Source organism: Chiloscyllium plagiosum, chromosome 17, assembly GCF_004010195.1.
Source record: "Chiloscyllium plagiosum isolate BGI_BamShark_2017 chromosome 17, ASM401019v2, whole genome shotgun sequence".
In the NCBI taxonomy this organism is placed as follows: Eukaryota; Metazoa; Chordata; class Chondrichthyes; order Orectolobiformes; family Hemiscylliidae; genus Chiloscyllium; species Chiloscyllium plagiosum.
Window position 1 is genome coordinate 4,038,874 of NC_057726.1, and position 22,416 is coordinate 4,061,289.

General features: G+C 43.3%; 1 protein-coding gene across 2 annotated transcripts in view; it reads left to right on the plus strand.

The window, feature by feature from the left end:
• nae1 (nedd8 activating enzyme E1 subunit 1) overlaps window positions 1-22,416 on the plus strand; it is a 60,202-nt gene that overhangs the window by 365 nt on the left and 37,421 nt on the right. Inside the window, exons 2-9 of one of the 2 annotated variants that reach the window (XM_043706532.1) lie at window positions 4,962-5,065; window positions 5,164-5,224; window positions 6,713-6,743; window positions 10,884-10,955; window positions 11,913-11,992; window positions 15,652-15,761; window positions 17,573-17,682; window positions 19,145-19,207. In XM_043706532.1, the coding sequence (XP_043562467.1) occupies window positions 4,962-5,065; window positions 5,164-5,224; window positions 6,713-6,743; window positions 10,884-10,955; window positions 11,913-11,992; window positions 15,652-15,761; window positions 17,573-17,682; window positions 19,145-19,207 (631 nt within the window). The remainder of the gene's footprint in view (window positions 1-4,961; window positions 5,066-5,163; window positions 5,225-6,712; window positions 6,744-10,883; window positions 10,956-11,912; window positions 11,993-15,651; window positions 15,762-17,572; window positions 17,683-19,144; window positions 19,208-22,416) is intronic. The other variant, XM_043706533.1, reaches the window with a different exon arrangement.

Consider the following 22,416-nt stretch of genomic DNA (forward strand, 5'->3'; position numbering starts at 1 on the left):
CCCCCACCCCACCCCCCCTACCCTACCCTACACTACCCTACTGCCCAGTGGATCCCTCTGACAGGATTCCCCTCCCCATTCCCTCCTGGCTGATGATCCAGCAGCATGGCCCCCCACCCCCACCCCCACCCCGATGTGTCTTTGCCAGGTACTGGGGGTGGGGGAGAGACAGTGCAGTCTCTGCATCCTGACTGTTGGCTCATTAGCTCAATGTGACAGAGCAATGTCTGCAGGAGGCTGTTGCACCATCAGCTTCTAGATTAGAGTGGTCTCTCCACCCTGCAGGTTCTCTGCCTCTATTCCTGATGAAGGGGTTTTGCCCGAAACGTCGATTTTCCAGCTCCTCGGATGCTGCCTGACCTGCTGTGCTTTTCCAGCACCACTCTAATCCAGAATCTGGTTTCCAGTATCTGCAGCCCTTTTTTTTTTACCCTGTTGGACCACCAGAAATGTTGTAGCCAAACGTAAACCCCATTCTACCCTAATCTGATGGCCAGGCGTGGTTGGTCTCCAGTGGGAGGTTTGTAGGAAGCCGATGAGAATCGGGAACTCTGGTTTTTCATTTTTTGTTTCACTGGTCGTCCAGGGAATTCAACATAGGTCACAGCATCTCCATCTCTATCGAAACCATCAGCACAAACAGCAGTCTCTGTGTACTGGTTCCATATCACATTATGCCAAGTTCTCTTCATTGCTGACTGAACTACATTGACACCTGCTTGTGAAAATGCTCCTCCTTTTGAAATCCTTCATTGTGACGTCTCTTCTGTATCCCTGAAATCATTCCCAGACCCACAACCCTGAAGAGTAATCTGTTTTTTTCTGATTATCTGACATCTTGTGGATGTCTGACTGTAATTGGCGCTGTGCGTTCTGTTGATGTGGTCCCATGTTCTGGTATACCCTCCCTCCCTTTGCCTGTCTGCCTCATGTCTTCCTTTAAGACACTTTAAAAGTCTACCACTTTTGGTCACCTTTCTCTCTTTATCGCACAGCATCACATTTCATTGAATTGTGCATCTTTATCTTGGAGTGGTTCATTGTGTAAAAGATGAGTTCAGTAGTTGTTGTAAACAATAACTTCCTACCTCCAGCAGCACTCCAGTGCCTCATGTGAGATCACGGAAGTTTTAGAGTCATAAAGATGTACAGCACAGAAACAGACCCTTTGGTCCAACTCAACCATGACTTGGCAGGAGATTATGGGGTTCATGAACATTTGTGCAGTTTAATTTTACTTGGCATGTTTGTTTGTATTGAGTGGAGGGGAAATAGGGGCAGTCAGCGTCATGGAGATGTACAGCATGGAAACAGACCCTTCAGTCCAACTCGTCCATGTCATCGTTCTTGCCAGTATCTGGCCCATATCCTTCCAAACCCTTCCTATTCATATACCCAACAAGATGCCTCTTAAATGTTGTAATTGTATCAGCCTCCACCACTTTTTCTGGCAGCTCATTCCATACATATACCACCCTCTGTGTGAAAAAGTTACCCCTTAGGTCCCTTTTATATCTTTCCCCTCTCACCCTAAACCTATGCCCTCTAGTTCTGGACTCTCCCACCCCAGGGAAAAGATCTTGTCTATTTACCCTATCCATACCTTTTTATGATTTTATAAACCTCTATAAGGTCAACCCCTCAGCCTCCGATGCTCCAGGGAAAACAGCCCCAGCCTGTTCAGCCACTCCCTGTAGCTCAAATCCTCCAACCCTCGGAACATCCTTGTAAATCTTTTCTGAACCCTTTCAAGTTTCACAACATCTTTCTGCTAGGAAGGAGATCAGAATTACACGCAATATTCCAACAGTGGCCTAACCAATGTCCTGTATAGCCCTGTACAGCCGTAACATGACCTACCAACTCCTGTACTCAATACTCTGACCAATAAAGGAAAGCATACCAAACGCCGCCTTCACTATCCTATTACCTGCGACTCTACTCTCAAGGAGCTATGAGCCTGCACTCCAAGGTCTCTTTGTTCAGCAACACTCCCTAGGACCTTACCATTAAGTGGATAAGTCCTGCTAAGATTTGCTTTCCCAAAATGCAGCACCTCACATTTATCTAAATTAAACTCCATCTGCTACTCCTGAACCCATCAGTTCATCTGGTCAAGATCCCATTGTAATCTGAGGTAACCTTCTTCGCCGTCCACTACACCTCCAATTTTGTTGTCATCAGCAAACTTATTGACTATACCTCCTATGTTCACTTCCAAATCATTTATATAAATGATGAAAAGTAGTGGACCCAGCACCGATCCTTGTGGCACTCCACTGGTCACAGGCCTCCAGTCTGAAAAACAACCCTCTACCACCACCCTCTGTCTTCTACCTTTTGAGCCAGTTCCGTATCAAAATGGCTAGTTCTCCCTGTGTTCCACGAGATCCCACCTTGCTAACTGATCTCCCATGGGAATGCCTTACTGAAATCCACATAGATCATGTCTAATGCTCTGCCCTCATCAATCCTCTTTGTTACTTCAAAAAACTCAAATCAAGTTCATGAGACATGATTTCCCACGCACAAAGCCATGCGGACTATTCCTGATCAGTCCTTGTCTTTCCAAATGCATGTACATCCTGTCCCTCAGGATTCCCTCCAACAACTTGCACACCACTGACGTCAAGCTCACTGGTCTATAGTTCCCTGGCTTGTCACAAAGCATTTTATTATATAAGAAGCAAGCGGGTAACTGGAGAAAGGATTGGGCCACTAAAGAATAATGAAGGAAGGCTGTGTGTTGAACCTGAGAGAATGGGTGAGATTCTGAATGATCACTTTGCATCAGTGTTCACTGAGGAGAGGAACATGATGAATGTTGAGATTAGAGATAGAAGTTTGATTAGTATGGATCACGTTGATATAAGTAGGGAAGATGTGTGGGTAGGCTAGAGGTTATTAAGGTGGACAAATCCCCAGGACCGGATAAGATCTATCCCAGGTTGCTGAGGGAGGCGAGAGAGGAAATAGCTGGGGCCCTGACAGATATCTTTGTGGCAACCTTTGTGGTGAGGTGCCGGAGGACTGGAGGGTTGCTAATGTTGTCCCCTGTACAAGGAGGGTAGTAGGGATATTCCGGGTAACTACAGACCAGTGAGCCTGACGTCAGTGATGGGGAAGTTGCTGGGGAAGTTACTGAGGGATAAGATCTATTTATATTTAGTAAAGAATGGGCTTATCAGTGATGGGCAACATGGTTTTGTGTGGGGGAGATCATGCCTTACCAACTTAAGAGTTCTTCGAGGAAGTGACCAAGTTTTTAGATGAAGGAAGGGTTGTTGATGTCATATACATGGACTTTAGTAAGGCGTTTAGTAAGACTTTAGATGGTAAACTAATAGAGAAAGTGAAGCCACATGGTGTGCAGGGTGTTCTAGCTACCTGGATAAAGAACTGGTTGAGCAACAGGAGACAGAGAGTAGTAGTTGAAGGGAGTTTCTCGAAATGGAGAAAGGTGACCAGTGGTGTTCCACATGGGTCAGTGTTGGGGCCACTGTTGTTTGTGATTATATTAGATTACTTAGTGTGGAAACAGGCCCTTCGGCCCAACAAGTCTACACCAACCCACCGAAGCGCAACCCACCCAGACCCATTGCCCTACGTTTACCCCTTCACCTAACACTACGGGCAATTTAACACTGCCAATTCACCTAACCTGATATACATAAATGATCTGGAAGAGGGCACTGTTGGTATGATCAGCAATTATGCAGATGACACAAAAATTGGTGGAGTAGCAGAAAGCATAAGGGACTGTCAGAGAATACAGGAGGATATAGAGTTGGGCAGAAAAGTGGTAGATGGCTTTCAATCCAGACAAATGTGAGATGATGCATTTAGGCAAGACTAACTCTAGGGTGAATTATAAAATGAATGGAAGAGCCTTAGGAAAAGTTGATGAGCAGAGAGATCTGGGAGTGCAGGTCCATTGTACCCTGAAGGGTGCTGCACAGGTGGATAGAGTGGTCAAGAAGGCATATGGTATGCTTGCCTTCATTGGATGGGGTATTGAGTATAAGAGCTAGCAAGTCATGTTAACGTTGTACAAGTCATTAGTTCGGCTGCATTTAGAAGACTGTGTACAGTTCTGGGTGCCACATTACCGAAAGGATGTGGACGCTTTGGAGAGGGTGCAGAGGAAGTTTACGAGGATGTTGCCTGGTATGGAAGGTGCTAGCTATGAAGAGAGGTTGAGTAGGTTAGGTTTATTTTCATTAGAAAAAAGGAGATGGAGGGGGGAACCTGATCGAGGTTTACAAAATCATGAAGGGTATAGACAGGGTGGACAGAGACCAGCTTTTTCCCAGGGTGAAGGATTCAATAACGAGAGGTCACACTTTCAAGGTGAGAGGTGGAAAATTTAAGGGGGATATATACGGCAAGTACTTCACACAGAGGGTGGTGGGTGTCTGGAACGCATTGCCAGCGGAGATGGTAGAGGCAGGCACGGTAGATTGGAGGGGGGAACCTGATTGAGGTTTACAAAATCATGAAGGGTATAGACAGGGTGGATAGAGACCAGCTTTTTCCCAGGGTGAAGGATTCAATAACGAGAGGTCACACTTTCAAGGTGAGAGGTGGAAAGTTTAAGGGGGATATACACGGCAAGTACTTCACACAGAGGGCGGTGGCTGTCTGGAACGCATTGCCAGCGGAGATGGTAGAGGCAGGCACAGTAGATTTATTTAAGATGCGTCTGGATAAGTGCATGAGTAGGTGGGGAGTAGAGGGATGCAGATGCTTAGGAATTGACCGACCGGTTTAGACAGTACGTTTGGATCGGCTCAGGCTTAGAGGGCAAAAGAGCCTGTCCCTGGGCTGTAAATTTTCTTTGTTCTTTGTCCTTACCACCTTCCTTAAACAGTGGCACCATGTTAACCAACCTTGGATTGTCTCAAGATCTCTCTGCTTCGGAGTTAAAAGTTTAATAGCTCTCCCTGTATTCCCTCTGTTAGGCTGTGGGGAGACCATGGTCAGGAAGCACTGGAGGCTGCTCATGTCTGTCTGATTAACGCTAGCGCCACTGGAACTGAAATCCTGAAGAACCTGGTGCTTCCTGGTAAGATTGGAGCATTTACTATCCCAATAAAACACAAAATATGATCAATGACAGCCAATCCATCTGTAATCTTTATTTCCACAATTCTCATTCCCTAGGAATTGGATCTTTTACCATTGTAGATGGCAGCACCGTCGCTGGGGAGGATGTTGGCAATAAGTGAGTTTTTTTAACAGCCTAACATTTTATTTTGTCCATGTGCGGTTTAACATTGACAATGTCATTTTTTGAATTGGTGGAGGCCAGACTCCTCCTCATCTGGACCTCCAGAACTCCCTTCCTCAGTATTGAATCTACTCACCTTATTTCGACATTTTAATTTATGGTTTTTTTGCTCCGAATACCTTCTGTTCCATTCCTTCTCAAGCCCAGTGACTGATGTTTGAACTCTTTGGCCTGAAATATTTTGTACATTTGAACTCTGTAAAATGTGATATTGTTCACCTTTCTTTGGTGGGACTTATTGCTGTTGGAAGCTGTGCTTGCTGATTCTTGTGTGCAGTGTGATGTGATTCCAGAATGGTTTCTGAAATGATCAATGTTTTCTTTCACTCTGAATGGGGCACAAAGATAAGCACAGTGTGAGAATGGAGAAACAATACTGTACATTTTGGACATCCCTTATCACAGCACGGGATGTGAGTCTATAAGGTTAAGCAAGCGTTATCAGTCTCAAGTTGTCTAGAGCGCAGTTAGAATCAACCTCATTGCTGTGGGCCTGAAGTCACCTGTAGGCCAGACTGGGAACAGTTGGCAGGTTTCCTTCCTTCAGGGATATTAGTGAACCAGATGGGTTTTTACAACAGTTAACATTAGGCTGAAACAAACAGCGAGAATGATGGAGAAACTGAGCAGGTCTGGCAGCATTTCTGAAGAGGGAAAGCAGAGTTAATCTTTCAATTGGATGATCTTCCAGTAGACCTGGAAAAATTTAGAGGCAACTGGTTTTAGCCAAGTACAGAGGAAAGGGAACCCTGGCAGGAAAGGAAAGAACACAATGGAAAGGCTGTGATGGGGTGGAAAGCACAAGGGCTTAAGTGAAAAAGGTGTTGATGATGCAAGACGGAATGGAATGATGGTGGAACACAGAGAACCAAAAATGGGGCTAAATGAGCTGCAGTTGATTCAGAGTTTCTCAGTTCCATTCAGTTTATGATCAGTGGTAATGCTAATATCTTGGGAGATTCAGCGTGGGTAATATTATTTAATATCCAAGAGCAATGGTTAGATTCTGGCTTGTTGCAGGTTACTATTACCTGACAGTTACATAGTGCAAATGGTCCTTGCCCTCTCTTAACCCAAACCTGAGTGTGACCATATCTTGCTGCACGTGTGTAGTGACTGTATCAATATCTGAAACATTGCAAATAGTGTCAAACATTGCAACATCTCCACGTCTGATCACTATGGAGGGTAGGTCATTGATGAAGCAGCTGAAGATGGTTGGGTTTACAATACCTCCCTGGGGAGCTCCTGCAGAAATATCCTAGGGCTGAGATGACTGACCTCCAACAACCACACCATCATCTTACGTGTCACATATGACTCCCAACCAGTGGAAAGTTTACCCCTATACCCATTGATTCTAGGTTTGCTAGAGTTCTTGGCTCCACAGCTTTTCACTGACTGAATTATATTCTCTTGCAGCTTCTTCCTAACCAAAAACAGTATTGGACTGGTGAGTGCTTTGGATTTTGTTTTTACATTCTTGTAGCTATGATCTGAAATGGTCCTTCTGTGCACTGACGCTCAGTGAAGAGGGCCTGGGTGCCACCTGATGGTGTGGCCATGCTTTCAAGTGTCAGCTGCAGCTGAGTGCTCTCTGAGTACTGACACAGCAAGGCCAAACCTGCTGGAACTGTATAACAAGTGGATTCGGTGCCTTCCAAAGAGGGAGAATGAGAGAGACTAACATGATATTAAAAAGGCAGATGAAACTCTGGGATTCATTTCTGGTGAAATCGAATTGAAAAGCAGAGAAGTTACATTACACTTTTGTTTGTATAACTGTAGAGTGCTTTGCATAGTTCTAGTCTACAAATTAAAAACAAATTGGAGGCACTGGACAAGGTGCAATAAAAAGATTTCTGGGATAATATTCTAATCAAGTGGTTATATCTGTCTGGCATTCTCTGTTTGGCATCGTCTCCACGCTCCTGACCTTGGCCTTCCTGCAGGGATGTAAGGAGTTTACTAGCATCCTAGATCAGACAACGTGTTTTATATACCTTGGGCATGCAGTGACAGACCGTCTGGCGTTGCAAATTCTCCCCTTGTCTGTGTGGGTTTCCTCTGGGTGCTCCAGTTTCCTCCCACAATCCAAAGATGTGCAGGTCAGGTGAATTGGCAATGCTAAATTGCCCATAGTGTTAGGTGCATTAGTCAGGGGTAAATATAGGGTAGGGGAATGTGTCTGGGTGTGTTACTCTTCAGAGGGTCGGTATGGACTTGTTGGGCTAAAGGGCCTGTTTCCATACTGTAGGGAATCTAATCTAATCTGTTCCTTGATGCAGAGCTGAATGCATGCATTGGGGAAGCAGCTACCACCTTTAGCTGGTCTGCGGATGGAGTAACATGAAGTTCGCCCCAGGACCTGACTGTTTCCATTCCAAGGTGTTAATGGAAGTAGGGGAGCACAATGTAGATGTCGTAACTATAATCTTTCAGAGTTCCCTAGATACAGGAGCTGTTACTCTGTATTAGAAAATTACACCATCTCACTCCACTTTTTAAGAAGGGTGAAAGAAGAAAACCAGGGAATTACAGACGAGTTAGTCTAACAGCTGTGGTGTGGAAATTGTTGGAGTTTGTCATCAAAGATGGGGTAAATAAATACCTTGAAAATTTTCAGTTAATCAGGAAGAATCAGCATGGATTTGTGACCGGTAGGTCATGCCTGAGAAACCTCATGGAAAACTTTGAAGACATGACTGAGGTAGTAGACAGGGGAATGTCTATGGATGTTGTTTATATGGACTTCCAGAAGGCATTTGAAATAAGTCCCACGCGAGAGACTGTTAACTATTTTAAAATCTATGGAATTAAGGGCAAACTACTGACATGGCTGGGAAATTGGTTGAGAGATGGACAACAGAAAGTAGGGATGATGGGTAGGTACTCTAATTGGTAGGATGTGACCATCCCACAAGGTGTCCATCAAGGATTTGTGTTAGAGTCCCTGTTATTTACATTCGTTGTTAACGACTTGGATAATGGTCAGAAAGTCATGTTTCAAGTTAAGTTCATGTGTAGTGAAAGAAAATGGATGTGCAAAGAGACTTAGGGTTCATGTGCATTTATCTTTAAAATGCCACAAATAGGTGCAGAAAATAGTAAAGAAAGCTAATAGAATGCTTTATATCTAGAAGATTGGAGGATAAGGATGCTGATGTTTTGCTGCAGTTATACAAAACCCTGGTTGGACCCCACTTGGAGCACTGTGAGCAGATCTGGGCCCTACATCTTAGGAAGGATCGATCGGCCTTTTGGGGGGGGGGGAATACAACATTAGATTTACAAAGACAATACCTGGACTTTAGGGTTTATACAATTTAGGCCTGTTTCCTCTAGAATTAAGAAGGTTAAAGGGGTGATCTGATTGAAGTCAAGGTAGATAACGGAAGTCTGTTTCCGATGGGGATTCTAAAAATAGATGGCATAGTCTGTGAATTAGGACCAGACCATTCAGGAGAGACGTTAGGAAGCTCTTCTAGACACACACAGTGGGAGATGTTTGTAACTCTCTTCCACAAATGGCAGTGGATGCTGGACTATTTGTTAATTTTGAATCTAAGATTGATAATGTTTGTTAAGCAAAGGTATTCGGGGATATGGGACAAAAACAGGATATATGGAGTTAGGCCGTAGATCAGCAATGACCTCATTGAATGGTGGAACAGGCTTAAGGGGCTGAATGGCCTACTCCTGTCTCTGTGATCCTGTATTTTCAGCCTTATGTTTGCAGTACTTTGCTGTGCCGAATGAATGAGATGTTGTTGTTGAAAAAAGAAGCACGGTATTTCCAAATTTCCCTGTCTACAGGGCATATCCTGGTAGGGCAAAATCACATGCAGCAGCCCCCTCAAAGGAAGTGTCCTGCATTCGTCAGCAGGCAACTTCCCAAGGACCTTCTGCATGGTGAGAAATCCAAAGCCAGAAGACCAGTAGGGTGCTTTGTGTTCTTAATCAATGAAGCTTGTGAAGTGAAGGCCGTAGTCATTGGATATCACAGCTGGCAGTTGCTAATCAACAACAGGGGGAAATAATGACCCCTCCTTGGGCTGGCATGAGGGAGCCACAGTGATTTGGCAAAGTGCAAACAGCAATGCATAGTCACACTTGGCAGCTTCATGTGCAGCACTAACCTGCTTCTCAACTACTGGTCTAGTCAGCTATCAGCAAACATATATCAAGTCCATCTGGAACAGACTGTTTACTGCATGGCCATTACCTTTCGTAGATGGACCAACCTGTACTTGTTTGGAAAATTTGAACAGGTTGGGTCTCTTTTTCTTTCTAGATTTGAGATTATAAAAGGAGTTTGAAAAGATGGACCTGGCAAAGATTTTTCCACTTCCAGAAGAGACCAGAATGAGGGGCAATGAACTGAAGCGAGTCACTGATAAATACAGTGGAATTTTCATATGAGCTGGTTAGGCCATTTGACCCTTTGAGACTAATACCCCATTCAATAAGATCTTTGCTGATCTGGTTGTGGTCTTAGATTCACTTTCCCATCTGCCCCTCATAATACTCAATTGTTTCGTCTATCAAAAACCTATCTATCTCAGTGGTGGGCAGCATGGTGGCACAGTGGTTAGCACTGCTGCCTCACAGCGCCAGAGACCCGGGTTCAATTCCCGCCTCGGGCGACTCTGTGTGCAGTTTGCACATTCTCCCTGTGTCTGTGTGGGTTTCCTCCGGGTGCTCTGGTTTCTTCCCACAGTCCAAATATGTGCAGGTTAGGTGAATTGGCCAAGCTAAACTGCCCGTAGTGTTAGGGTGGGTAATGGGTGGGTTGTGCTTCGGCGGGTTGGTGTGGACTTGTTGGGCCGAAGGGCCTGTTTCCACACTATAAGTAATCTAGTCTCAGTCTTGAATATATTTAAGGACAGCCCCACTACCTACTGGGAAGAACCTTCCGCGCACTCAACATCAGAGAAAAGAAATCTCTCCTCATTTCAAACTTGAAAGACCACGTATTCTTAACTACATCCCTTACATTTAGTCTCCTTAACAAGAGAAAACATCTCTGTGGTATTCATCCTATCCAGTCTCCAAATCTTTCATATTTCACTAAGATTGCCTCTTGTTCTTCAAAACTCAAATGGACACACGCCAAACCTGTTCAGTCTTCCTGAGATAAGCCCTTCATCCTAGGAATGAGTCAAGTGAACCTTCTCTGAACTGCTAATAAAATTATTTGTTTTCAAATAAGGAGCATTGTGTACAATTTTGATCTCCAGATGTGGTTTTACCAAGGTTCTGCACAGCTACTGTACAATTTCGCTACTGTTATATTCCATTCACGAGAAATGTCTTTTAGAATGACAGAAATGCAGAATTCTCAAAGAAGGGTGGAGGTGAATACTACAGATTCATTTAAGAATCTGGATAAATGCCTGAAGCAGAAAGTACTAGAAGAGCATGGTGATGGGAGATGAAATAGGGCTGGAGCAGGACAATGTGGAGCTTAAACACTGGGGTTGAGTTGAATGGTCTGTCTCTGTGCTGTAACTGTTTAGTCAGGGGAGGGTATTCGTTTTGACGTTCATTACTAGAGTGAAGGTTTAGTATTTCTGTTTCTTTTTCCATTCAGAACCGAGCCCAGGCAGCCATGGAGCTCCTTCAGGAGCTGAATAGTGATGTCAGTGGAAACTTCATGGAGGAGGTAAGGAAGTTTTTAATTTCACAACAAGCAATGTTATAAACTGATGTATCCTGTCCTGTTTGACAGGAGCAGTGTCCTATGTTGTGTTGTAAAAAGGGTGGTGGAAGCAGATTTTATGGCAGATTTTGAAATTGGATTGATAAATATTTTGAAAAGGAAAGAAGATTGGGGTTATGAGAGAAAAACCATGGTGGACTAACTGGCAGCTCGTTTGTAAATTACAGTATAGATGTAACGGACTGAATGGCCATGGCATGAGTTACTTTGAGTGCACAATGAGTCAGTCACTTGCCCACAACATTGTTTGAAAGGGTTAATGTCTGCAGTGTTGTGTGTAATGCCTCCTACTATGATGGAGAAGATTACATGAGAGAGGGATGCATCATGGCTTCACCAAAGATAGTCATGCTACTGTGAAGCTGTATATCTTATTTTAAGATCTAGAAAAACATTATTGTTTGAACTTATTGAAACCTCACTGATCTCTCAAGCTAGTTAATTGAACATACAACACAACGCACAAAGAACGCCGCTGGATGACAGACTGGTTAGTCGGTGATGTGTGGGGCTGATGGGCTGGGCCTAGGATGGAGTCCTTTCTGCTTTCTTGGGAGTGCTCTCAAATCTAAATGGTTCCATTCCAGGGTCCCACATCATCAACTTATGCCAACAGGACAGGGGAATAGGATCTCAGTTTATCATTTTACCCTGTTTCCAGGCTGTGGATGACTTGGACTTTCCAGGCCTGGTCAACCTTGAGGAATGGGACTGGTGTCACACAGACAGCAGTGATTAAGGAAGGACATCAGTTATCTAGTTACATTTGTGTGAACAGCCAGCAATTTTTGTAAAGAAAAGATAATAGGAGGGTATTTACATTTGAGGCTAAGATTTATGTGTATGACTGTGTTTTCTTTGGAATTGACTGAGTTATGAAATCTTGACACTTTTTTTCAGAGCCTTGAACAGCTGCTTGAAAATGACCCCACGTTCTTCCTCCGATTCAATATAGTGATTGCTACTCAACTTTCAGAAAGGTAAGCAGCAGTTTTTTTAAATAGTTGTTTGGTACCTTTCTTCTCCATTAAAAAGCCTGACATGTCAGGAATGCTGTCAATAGAGTGATTGCAGTCAGCACAGAGGAAACGTGACATTATCTAGACAGACTACTGCATCTACCAGCTTCAGCATTCACTTCCTTCATTGACATACACAGAGGCATCAGGGTGCACCATCTACAAGATACCCTGCAGAAATTCACCAAAGCTCCTTCAACAGCATCTATCAAACCCACTGCCTCTACCACCTAGTGGGAAAAGTAGTTTAGAGCTAAATTCAGCAGTTTTGAGGTCTCATCACAGTTATACCTTAGGAAATGTGGCTACCAGTTTGGGCACAGCAACTACCCACAACATCAATGTGTTAAATGACAAGAACATCCGTTTTTAGTGATTTTTGGTGAAAGGATAGTTGTTATTCCTGCAGGCTGTTCTCTGAAATACGAACATGGGACCATTACATCCACATGATGGACAATAGGTCCTCATTTTAAAGTCTGTTGAAAGAGAGCACCATACCCTGCAGTGCTGTACTGGAGCTGTCAGTCCTGGGTTATGTGCTGGTTATTAGTCATCTCGTTACTACTTGTCCATGTTTCATGGAGCATTTGGGTTATTACAACAGGTGATGGTTTCATGGTCATCTAATCTGATGACAGGCCACGGACAGCCAAGAATATTGAATAAACATTGACAATTTATTGCAGTGGGATTGAGTAATGTCACCATCACTGGATTACTTGGCCAGTCACCTGACCATTAGGCCTCAAGTTGCTTGGTTTTCTCTGCAAATCAGATATTTTAAAAGAGGAATGAGTGAATGCCTGTTCTTTCTTGGGCAGTTTAATGATATTGTCCATTAGCTTCTGAGACACATGCTAACAAGACAGAGGGTGGGGGTGGAGGGTTGGTTTTCAGACTGGAGGCCTGTGACCAGTGGTGTGCCACAAGGATCGGTGCTGTGTCCACTACTTTTTGTCATTTATATAAATGATTTGGATATGAATGATGGAGGTATACTTAGTAAGTTTGCAAATGAACCAAAATTGGAAGTGTAGTGGATAGTGAAGAAGGTTACCTCCGAGTACACCAAGATCTTGATCAGATGGGCCAATGGGTCAAGGAGTGGCAGATGCAGTTTAATTTAAATAAATGCGAGGTGCTGCATTTTGGGAAAGCAAATCAGGGTGGGACTTATACGCTTCATGGTAAGTATGTAAGTTAGCTCACTGAGCTGGAAGTTTGTTTTCAGATGTTTTGTCACCATACTGCAGAATTGGGCTGAGAGGTTGCAAATGGAGTTCAATGCAGCTAAATGTGAGGTGATTCACTTTGGGAAGAATAACAGGAAGGCAGAGTACTGGGTCAATGGAAAGATTCTTGGTAGTGTGGATGTGCAGAGGGATCTTGGAGTCCATGTACATAGATCCCTGAAAGTTGCCACCCAGGTTGATAGTGCTGTTAAGAAGGCATATGGTGTGTTAAGTTTCATTGGTAGAAGGATTGAGTTCCGGAGTCGTAATGTCATACTGAAACTATACAAAACGCTAGTGTGGCTACACTTGGAATATTGTGTACAGTTCTGGTTCCCCCATTACAGGGAGGATGTGGAAGCATTGGAAAAGGTGCAGAGATTTACCAGGATGTTGCCTGGTCAGGAGGGAGGCTCTTATGAGGAAAGGCTAAGAGACTTGGGTCTGTTCTCATTGGACAGAAGAAGGCTAAGAAGGGAATTGGATGGAGACATACAAGATGATCAGAGGATTAGATAGGGTAGACCGTGAAAGTCTTTTTCCTAGGATGGTGATGTCAGCTTGTACGAAGGGGCATAATTACAAGTTGAAGCATGGTAGATTTAAGACAGATGTCAGAGGCAGGTTCTTTACTCAGAGTGGTAAGGGCATGAATGCCCTTCCTGCTAAAGTAGTTAACTCAGCCACATTAGGGAGATTTAAACAATCCTTGGATAAGCACATGGATGATGATGGGATAGTGTAACGGGATGAGCTTAGATTAGTTCACAAGTCGGCGCAACATCGAGGGCTGAGGGGCCTGTTCTGCACTGTATTGTTCTATGTTCTATACTAGGTAACATTATCAGTGAGAGTCTCCGGTGATGCGCTGGTTGTATGTCCTAACTTGCCACCAGGATACATGAACACCAACTAGCCACCGAAAGACACAGCCCACTATCACTCATTTCCATACATACAGACGAAAAAGGATACCATTTTGACTGGGACAGCGCACACATCCTAGGACAGATGAAACAAAGACTCTCACGAGAATTTGTAGGGGCATGGCATTCTACCAGAACTCCATCAATAAAAACATTGACTTAGATCCCATCTACTTTCCCTTGGGTGAAAAAAAGAACCAGAAATGACATCACCCGCCTTAAGGAACCAGGACCCATAAATAGAGAGGCGGGACATAACACCAGCGCTTCACCGGAGACTCTCACTGATGTTACCTAGTATGGTGACAAAACATCTGAAAACAAACCTTCCAGCTCAGCAAGCTAACTTATAGACTTATCATCGACTTGAGCTTCAAATCTCAAAAATTGCTACCTTCATAGTAAGGTCCTGCGGAGAGTTGCTGAGCAAAAGAGACCTCTGAGTGCAGGTTCGTAGTTCCTTGGAAGTGGAGCCGCAAGGAGATAGGATAGTGAAGAAAGCGATTGATATGTTTGCCATTATTGGTCAGTGCATTAAGTATAGGAATTGGAAGTTCATGTTGTGGCTGTACAGGGCAATAGGTTAGGCCACTATTGAAATACTGCATGTAATTCTGGTCTCCCAGCTATAGGAAGGATGTTATGAAACTTGAAAGGGTTCAGAAAAAATTTACAAGCATGTTACCAGGGTTGGAGGGTGTGAGCTGTAGAGAGAGGCTGAATAGGCTGGGCCTATTTTCTGTGGAGCGGCTGAGGGATGACCTTTACAGAGGTTTATGAAATCATGTGGGGCATGGATAGGGTAAATAGACAAGGTCATTTCCCAGGGGTGGGGTAGTCCAAAACTAGAGGGTGTAGGTTTAAGGTCAGAGGGGAAAGATTTAAAAGGGATCTAAGTGGCAACTTTTTCATGCAGAGGCTGGTGCATGTATGGAAAGAGCTGCCAGAAGAAGTGGTGGAAGCTGGTATAATTACAGCATTTAACAGGCATCTGGATGGATATGTGAATAGGAAGGGTTTGGAGGGACATGGGCCAAGTGCTAATGGGACTTGGTTGGTTTAGAATATCTGTTCGGTGTGGACTGAAGGGTCTGTTTCCATGCTGTACATCTCTGACTCCATAACAAGCAAAAATATTACTTTCTCCCCACTTTGAGTAGCAGAGAATAGATAAGTCAATCTAAGGGATTGCTGTTTTAAGTTATTTACACATGACCATCCACTTAACTATAAAATAAACGAGATGTATAAAAGCAAATATAGTGCATGCTGGACATCTGAAATTAAAAAACACATTGCTGGAGAAACTCAGTAAGCTCAGATAGTTCTTTGAAGCAGAGTTACAAAGAAATGTCCTTGGAGTTATTGACAGATGCTGCCAGACTTGCTGAATTTCTCCAACGTTTTCTGTTTTCATGCATTTTATATAAACTGATCGACTTATGTTTCCCATTGTCAGTTCATTGCTACGTTTATCAGCCATCCTTTGGAAAGCTGATGTGCCACTGCTGGTGTGTCGGACGTATGGGCTGGTTGGCTACATGAGACTGGCTGTAAAGGAGCATCCAGGTAGACTTTCGTATAATTCTACTTCTCGAGCAGTAATGCTCATTCTGCTGTGCTGCTGCTCAAAGTGAATCAGATAATACCACAGGATCAGTGTATTGTTTTATTAAATGGCATAACTGCTGTGTAGTGAGCAGAGAAAATTCAGGGAAGATTTAATAGATGTCAAACTTATGCAAGGTGGGCTGGCTGGGTTGCACCCTCAGGCATTAAAGGAAGTAGCTGAGAGATTTTGGATACACTGGCAATAATTTTCTAAAAGTCCTTAGATTGTGAAAAATTCTCAGAAGATTGAAAACTGCCAATGTAAATCCTTATTAAAAAAGTCAGGGAGACAAACAAACAGACATTTTTAGATTACTTACAGTGTGGAAACAGGCCCTTCGGCCCAACAAGTCCACACCGACCCGCCGAAGGGCAACCCATCCAGACTCATTCCCCTACATTTACCCCTGCCCCTAACACAATGGGCAATTTAGCATGGCCAATTCACCTGACCTGCACATTTTTGGACTGTGGGAGGAAACCGGAGCACCCGGAGGAAACCCACGTAGACACGAGAATGTGCAAACTCCACACAGACAGTTGCCTGAGGCGGGAATTAAACCCGGATCTCTGGCGCTGTGAGACAGCAGTGCTAACCACTGTGCTGCCCAAACAGGATAGGGAGATGGCTTAGTATGTCATTTGCTAAAATGTTAGAATCATTTACAAAGGATATAAGAGTGCATTTAGGAATATGATCAAGCAGAGTCAGCAAGGCTTCATGAAGAGGAAATCCTGCTTTCCACATTTATTAATAACTAGAACCCATGTTGAGTGGATAATTGGGGAGGCAACTGAACTGTTGACCTGTTATGGGAATGCAGTATAAAAATGGGAATCTTGCTGACACAGGATGTAAGTTTGGTCGCTGAGCTGGAACCTTCTCAAAACTTGCTGAAACTCTTCAGACACTAGTCAGACCACAATTCAAATAGAACCTGGAAAGGTTGTTTCCCTTGTGGCAGAGTTGGGCCAAAGGGCATAATTTCAGAGGAAGGGTTGCCCAATTAAGACAGAGATGGGGAGCAATTTTATCTGAGGGTAGTGAACCTGTGGAATTCTTTATCACAAAGACCTTTCAAGGCTGTGCCTTTTAGTATTTTCGAGGCTGAGATAGATGGATTTTTATCAGTAAGAGAATCCAGGGTAATGAAGAGAAGGCAGGAAAGTGGAGTTGAGGATTATTGGACAGCCATGACCTCATTGAACTGCAGAACAGATTTGGTGGATTTTCTCCTCCTATTTTGCAGTCTTAGAGGTATTGACAGAGTTATTAGGGAGAAACCGTTCCAAATGGCAGGAGCATTGATAGATAAATATCAGAAATTGAAGATGATTGGCAAAAGGACTAGAAGATGGATGAGAATTTGTGTCATGGAGAAGTTTGTTGTGATCCAAAACAAGCAGCTTGAGAAGTTGGGTGGAAGCTGGTTCAAGAGTAACTTAAAATGGGGGAACGGATTGTAAGATTAAAGAGGGGCGGGATGTGATAAGTTTGATCCCTCTTTCAAAGAGGGACAAATATATTTGCAAATACACATATGTGCATATGTAAATAATTGTCCTCTGGAGTGTTAATATGACCTATAGCATTCAAAATCCTTAATTTGTGCCTTTTAAATTAAAAAAAAAAATATTTTCCCTTGTGAGCCATGGATTATGATCAAACTTTGATTGTTGAGACGATTGGGATGCAGCAAACTTTAGCAACCAAATCGTGATGTGAATGCAAGACCTCAAGGTACTTGATGCATGTGTTTTATTTTCAGTTGTGGAATCGCACCCAGATAATGCGCTGGAAGATCTGAGACTTGACTCACCTTTCCCACATCTGAAGGATCACATTCAGGCCTACGACTTGGATAAAATGGACAAAAAGGTTAGCAGCAAATACAGTGAAGGTCCTTTTTTAATAAGAGCATCAATTTCCCAAGATTTGACGTGTATAGGACCAAAGGCTCTAAATCTCAGGTTGTGGATTTAGCCACTTAGGATTGAGATGAGAAAAGAAATTCTGCCACTCAGAAGTTGTGAATGTTTCAAGTCCTCCATTCCAGAGAGTTGCAGATCCTGTCATTGTGTAAGTTCAGGACTAAGATCAAGAGATTATTCAGTCATTACAGGAATCCGATAATATGCGGATCAAGGGAGGGAGGTGGAATGGAAGTGGAGTGGAGATCAGTCATGATCTTAATGAACAGTAGAGCAGGTTCCAAGTGTACTATGACCAATCCTGCTCCTATTTTTCTGTCCTTAAGAAAATGACCAGTGCTAAAAATGATTTAGAGGGCTTAGAAACTGCTTTTGCAGTTTTGCGTTGAGAATGAAAATGTGCAGAGTAGGCTAGAGGAGTGATTGAAGGTGAGGGACTTGGTTTTCAAGTTACAAACTTTCATGTTTCTCAAGTCCTCACAGTTGTTATGAAGGCATAGAAGTATACTGTACCTTTTAAGAAAGTTAAAAGCTAGCAGAACTACCTGACAGCACCAAGTGTTCTGAACAAAATATAATGTAACCTTTTGATCCAGCAGCTAGGGTAGATGGTTGCCTGGAGACAAAAACAAATTTTAATTAGGCCAATCAGTTTAAATTATATCCCCCCAAAATACCAAACTCCAATCGAGTTTGAGCTTAGTATATTGACAATCTTAAAAACCAATGACCCAATCTGATGCTTTGGGGATAACGACTGTGGAAATGCGAACAACTGGGGGGAGAACTGCCAAAAGACCAACAGATGTAGGCTGCTAGTCAGAACTCTCTGAGAAGTACTTGTCCAGAGAAGGAGTTTGCACAGAATAAAACATCAACACCAACCTGGAGAGCCAATCTACAGAGGAAGATACAAAGAGAAGATTTGACAGCTGGCTGGTTATGAAATTTGAATTTTTTGATTAAATCTTACTCTGTTTTATTGGATGAGTATTATAGAAGGGAAAGTAAAAGATAGGTTAGAGGAAGAAGTTGTAAATAGTTAATTATTCTCTGTTATACTTTAAGAAATAAAGCTGTTACTATTTACTTTAAGTAGTTCTTGGCATCTCGAATTTTCACAGATTACTGCACAGGATGAATCTTTTCTGTGTTGCTGGTTTAAAATTAACATAAGGGGTTTACCCCGTGTCGTAACACAGTTTCAATTTATAGTTGCAGAAAATGGTGTTATTTTACAGTAGTACCAGGTACCTAAAGCAGGAAAGTATTCCTGAGCACTAAAACTTACCTTTAAGTACCTAAAAACTCATGCACAAAAATAATGTTCCATTTGACACTGTAATGGATACTTGTGCAGTTGTATTATGTGTTAGTTTAGTAACAGTTTATTGCCATTAATATTGTAGGACCATAGTCACACTCCATGGATAATTGTGGTAGCCAAATACCTGGAAAAGTGGTGTAGTGAGGTAGGTTGTAGATTTTTTTTGTTGATATTACCTTGATAAGTAATCCTTATCCAGCTGAGAAAATATATAACTGCAAATAGTTCTGCGTATGTTACAAAGAATTACTTTTGATCTCCACAGGATTTGTTTCACTTCGCATGTTTCAGATGCCATTATGAAATTGGGCCATTCGATGCAATGAACATAGAAAAATATAGCACAGAACAAGTCCTTTGGCCTACAATACTGTGCCGAGGATTAATCCTAACGTAAAATAAAATAACCTTACCTACGCACCCCTCAATTCACTGCTGTCCATGTGCATGTCACTTAAATGGCCCTAATGACTCTGCTTCCACCACCAGCCCTGGCAATGCATTCCAACTCTCTGCACAAAGAACCTATCTCTGACGTCTCCTCTATACCCTTCTCCTAATATCTTAAAGCTATGACCCCTCGTCCCAGTCATTCCTGCCCTGGGGAAAAGTCTCTGGCTATTGACTCTCTCCATGCCTCTCATTATCTTCTATACCTTGATCAGGGCACCTTTTTTCTTCCTCCTCTCCAGAGAGAAAAGTCCAAGCTTAGTCAACCTCTCTTCATAAGGCAAGCCCTCCAGTCCAGGCAGCATCCTGGTAAACCTTCTTTGCACCCTCTCCAAAGCTTCTGTATCTTACCATAGTACGGCGACCAGAACTGGACACAATATTCCAAGTGTGGTCTCACCAGAGACTTGTAAAGCTGTAGCAAAACCTCGCAGCTCTTAAACTCGATTCCCCTGTTAATGAAAGCCAAAACACCATTTGCTTTCTTAACAACCCTATCCACTTGGGTGGCAACTTTGAGGGATCTATGTACTTGAACACCAAGATCTCTTTGTTCCTCCACACTGCCAAGAATCCTGTCTTTAATCCTATATTCAACATTCAAGTTCGACCTTCCAAAATGCATCACTTCGCATTTATCCAGGTTGAACTCCATCTGCCATTTCTCAGCCCAGCTCTGCATCCTATCTATGTCACGCTGCAGCCTGCAATAGCCCTCAATACTATCAATGGCACCTCCAACCTTTGTGTCATCTGCAAATTTACTAACCCACCCCTCAACCTCCTCATCCATGTCACTTATAAAAACCACAAGGAGCAGAGGCCCAAGAACAAAGCCCTGCGGTACCCCACTCAACACTGACCTCCAGGCAGAATACTTTCCATCTAGAACCACTCTCTGCCTTCTGTCAACCACCAATTCTGAATCCAGACAGTCAAATCTCCCTGTATCCCATTCCTCCTGACTTTATAAATGAGCCTACCATGGGGAAATCTTTATGGATGTTTTGTGTTTGTGAAAAGCAGTGATTTTAACTTCTGCCTCCTGGTGATTTATTTAATTCCCCTTTTATTCCCCCCCCCCCCCCTCCGCCCGCCACTCCTTGCTGACCCAGTCTTCACTTATCCTATTTCAGGTTTTGCTGGGATGCTGTGCTGCTAATTAAGTCATCGTTATTCATATAGTCTGTCCTTGCATGAGCCATGACAATGCAGACCCCACCCTGGTGTAGTAAGATTCACCAGATCGCAGTCAGGAATGTTGTTTCCCTGGCTGACATTTCCTTCCCTATTCCAGGAATGCTGATGCTAGTCTGAATGTCCATAATATCTACATCAGAGATCACTTGGATGAGTCTGCAGAGTGCTCTGTGTGACCATGGAACTGTATCTGCACAAATATTAATCACTTCAGACGAGGAGTAAGGGAAATACATTTGATGCAGTGTGCATTATAATATGTCTTTAGGTCCAACCAGTTACAGGCAGTCCCTGGGTAGTGAATGGGCTCCTTGTTTGAGTCTGTTTGCAAGTTGATTTCTACGCAAGTCAGAATGCAAACAGGACAATATAAGATCACAGTTCATAAGTACAGGAAATATTTGTATGTTGGATCTTTAGATTTACACCCCTGTATGGGATAACCTTTGTATGTTTGAGGGCTTGAAAGTCAGACGTTCATAAATTATTTACCACCTGCTCGTTATTATTACTTTTTGGAGTAACGTTATCAAGTATCAGCTGTGGCTTAGCAGGTAAGACCATAAGACATTGGAGCAGAATTAGGCCATTTGGCATATCAAGTCTTCTTTTTCCACCCCCCCACTTCCAACCATGACTGATATGTTTCTCAACTCCATTCTCCTGCCTTCTCCAATAACCCTTGCTCCCATTACCATTCAAGGACATATCTATCTCTGTCTTAAGTACGCTGAATGATGTGACCTCCAAGATTAACTGCCGACTAGCTAAAGAAATTCCTCCTCATTTCAGTCCTAAAGGGTTGTCCCTTCACTCTGAGGTGGTACCCCTCCGGTCCATTTCTCTCCGACTAGTGAAAATATCTTCTCCATATCCACTCCATCCAGGCCCCTTTGCATTCTGGAAGTTCAATGAGATCTAACTTAAACTACATTAAGTACAAACCCAGAGTTCTCAACTGCTCCTCATGTGACAAGGCCTTCATCCCTGGGATCATTTTTTTTTTTAATCTTCCTCTGGACCCCCTCCAACGCCAGCACATCTTTCCTTCGGTCTGGGGTCCAAAACTACACACAGTATTTTAAATGTGGTCTGACCAGAGCCCTACGTAGCCTCAGCAGTGTACCTCTGTTCTTGTATTCTAACCCTCTTGAAATTATTGCTAACATTGCATTGTCTTCCTGGCTGAACCTGCATGTTCACCTGAAGAGAATCCTGAACTAGGGCTCCCAAATCTTTTTGTGCTTCAAATTTCTGAAGCCTTTCCACATTTTAGAAATGAGTCTGAGCTTTTATTGTTCCTACCAAGTGCATAGTCTCACAATTTCCCACATTTGTGTTCCATCTGTCTCCTCTTCGTTCATTCTCCCAGCCTTGTCCAGCTCCTTCGGCAGCCTCCCCACCTCCTCAACATTGCCTGTCCCTCCAACCATCTTTTGCGTCATCTGTAGACTTAGCAACAATGCCCTTTGTTCCTTTATCCAGGTCATTAACGTGAACAGTTGTGGCCCCAACACTGACCCTTATGGAACTCCACTAGTCACGGGCTGCCATCCTGAAGAATACCCCTTTGTCCCCGTTCTCGTGTCTTCTGCTCGTCAGCCCATCCTCTATCCATGCCAGCACTTTGCCCCTAATACTTAAGAGCTCTTATTCAGCAGCCTCCTGTGCAATACCTTGTCAAAGGACGTCTGATACACTGAC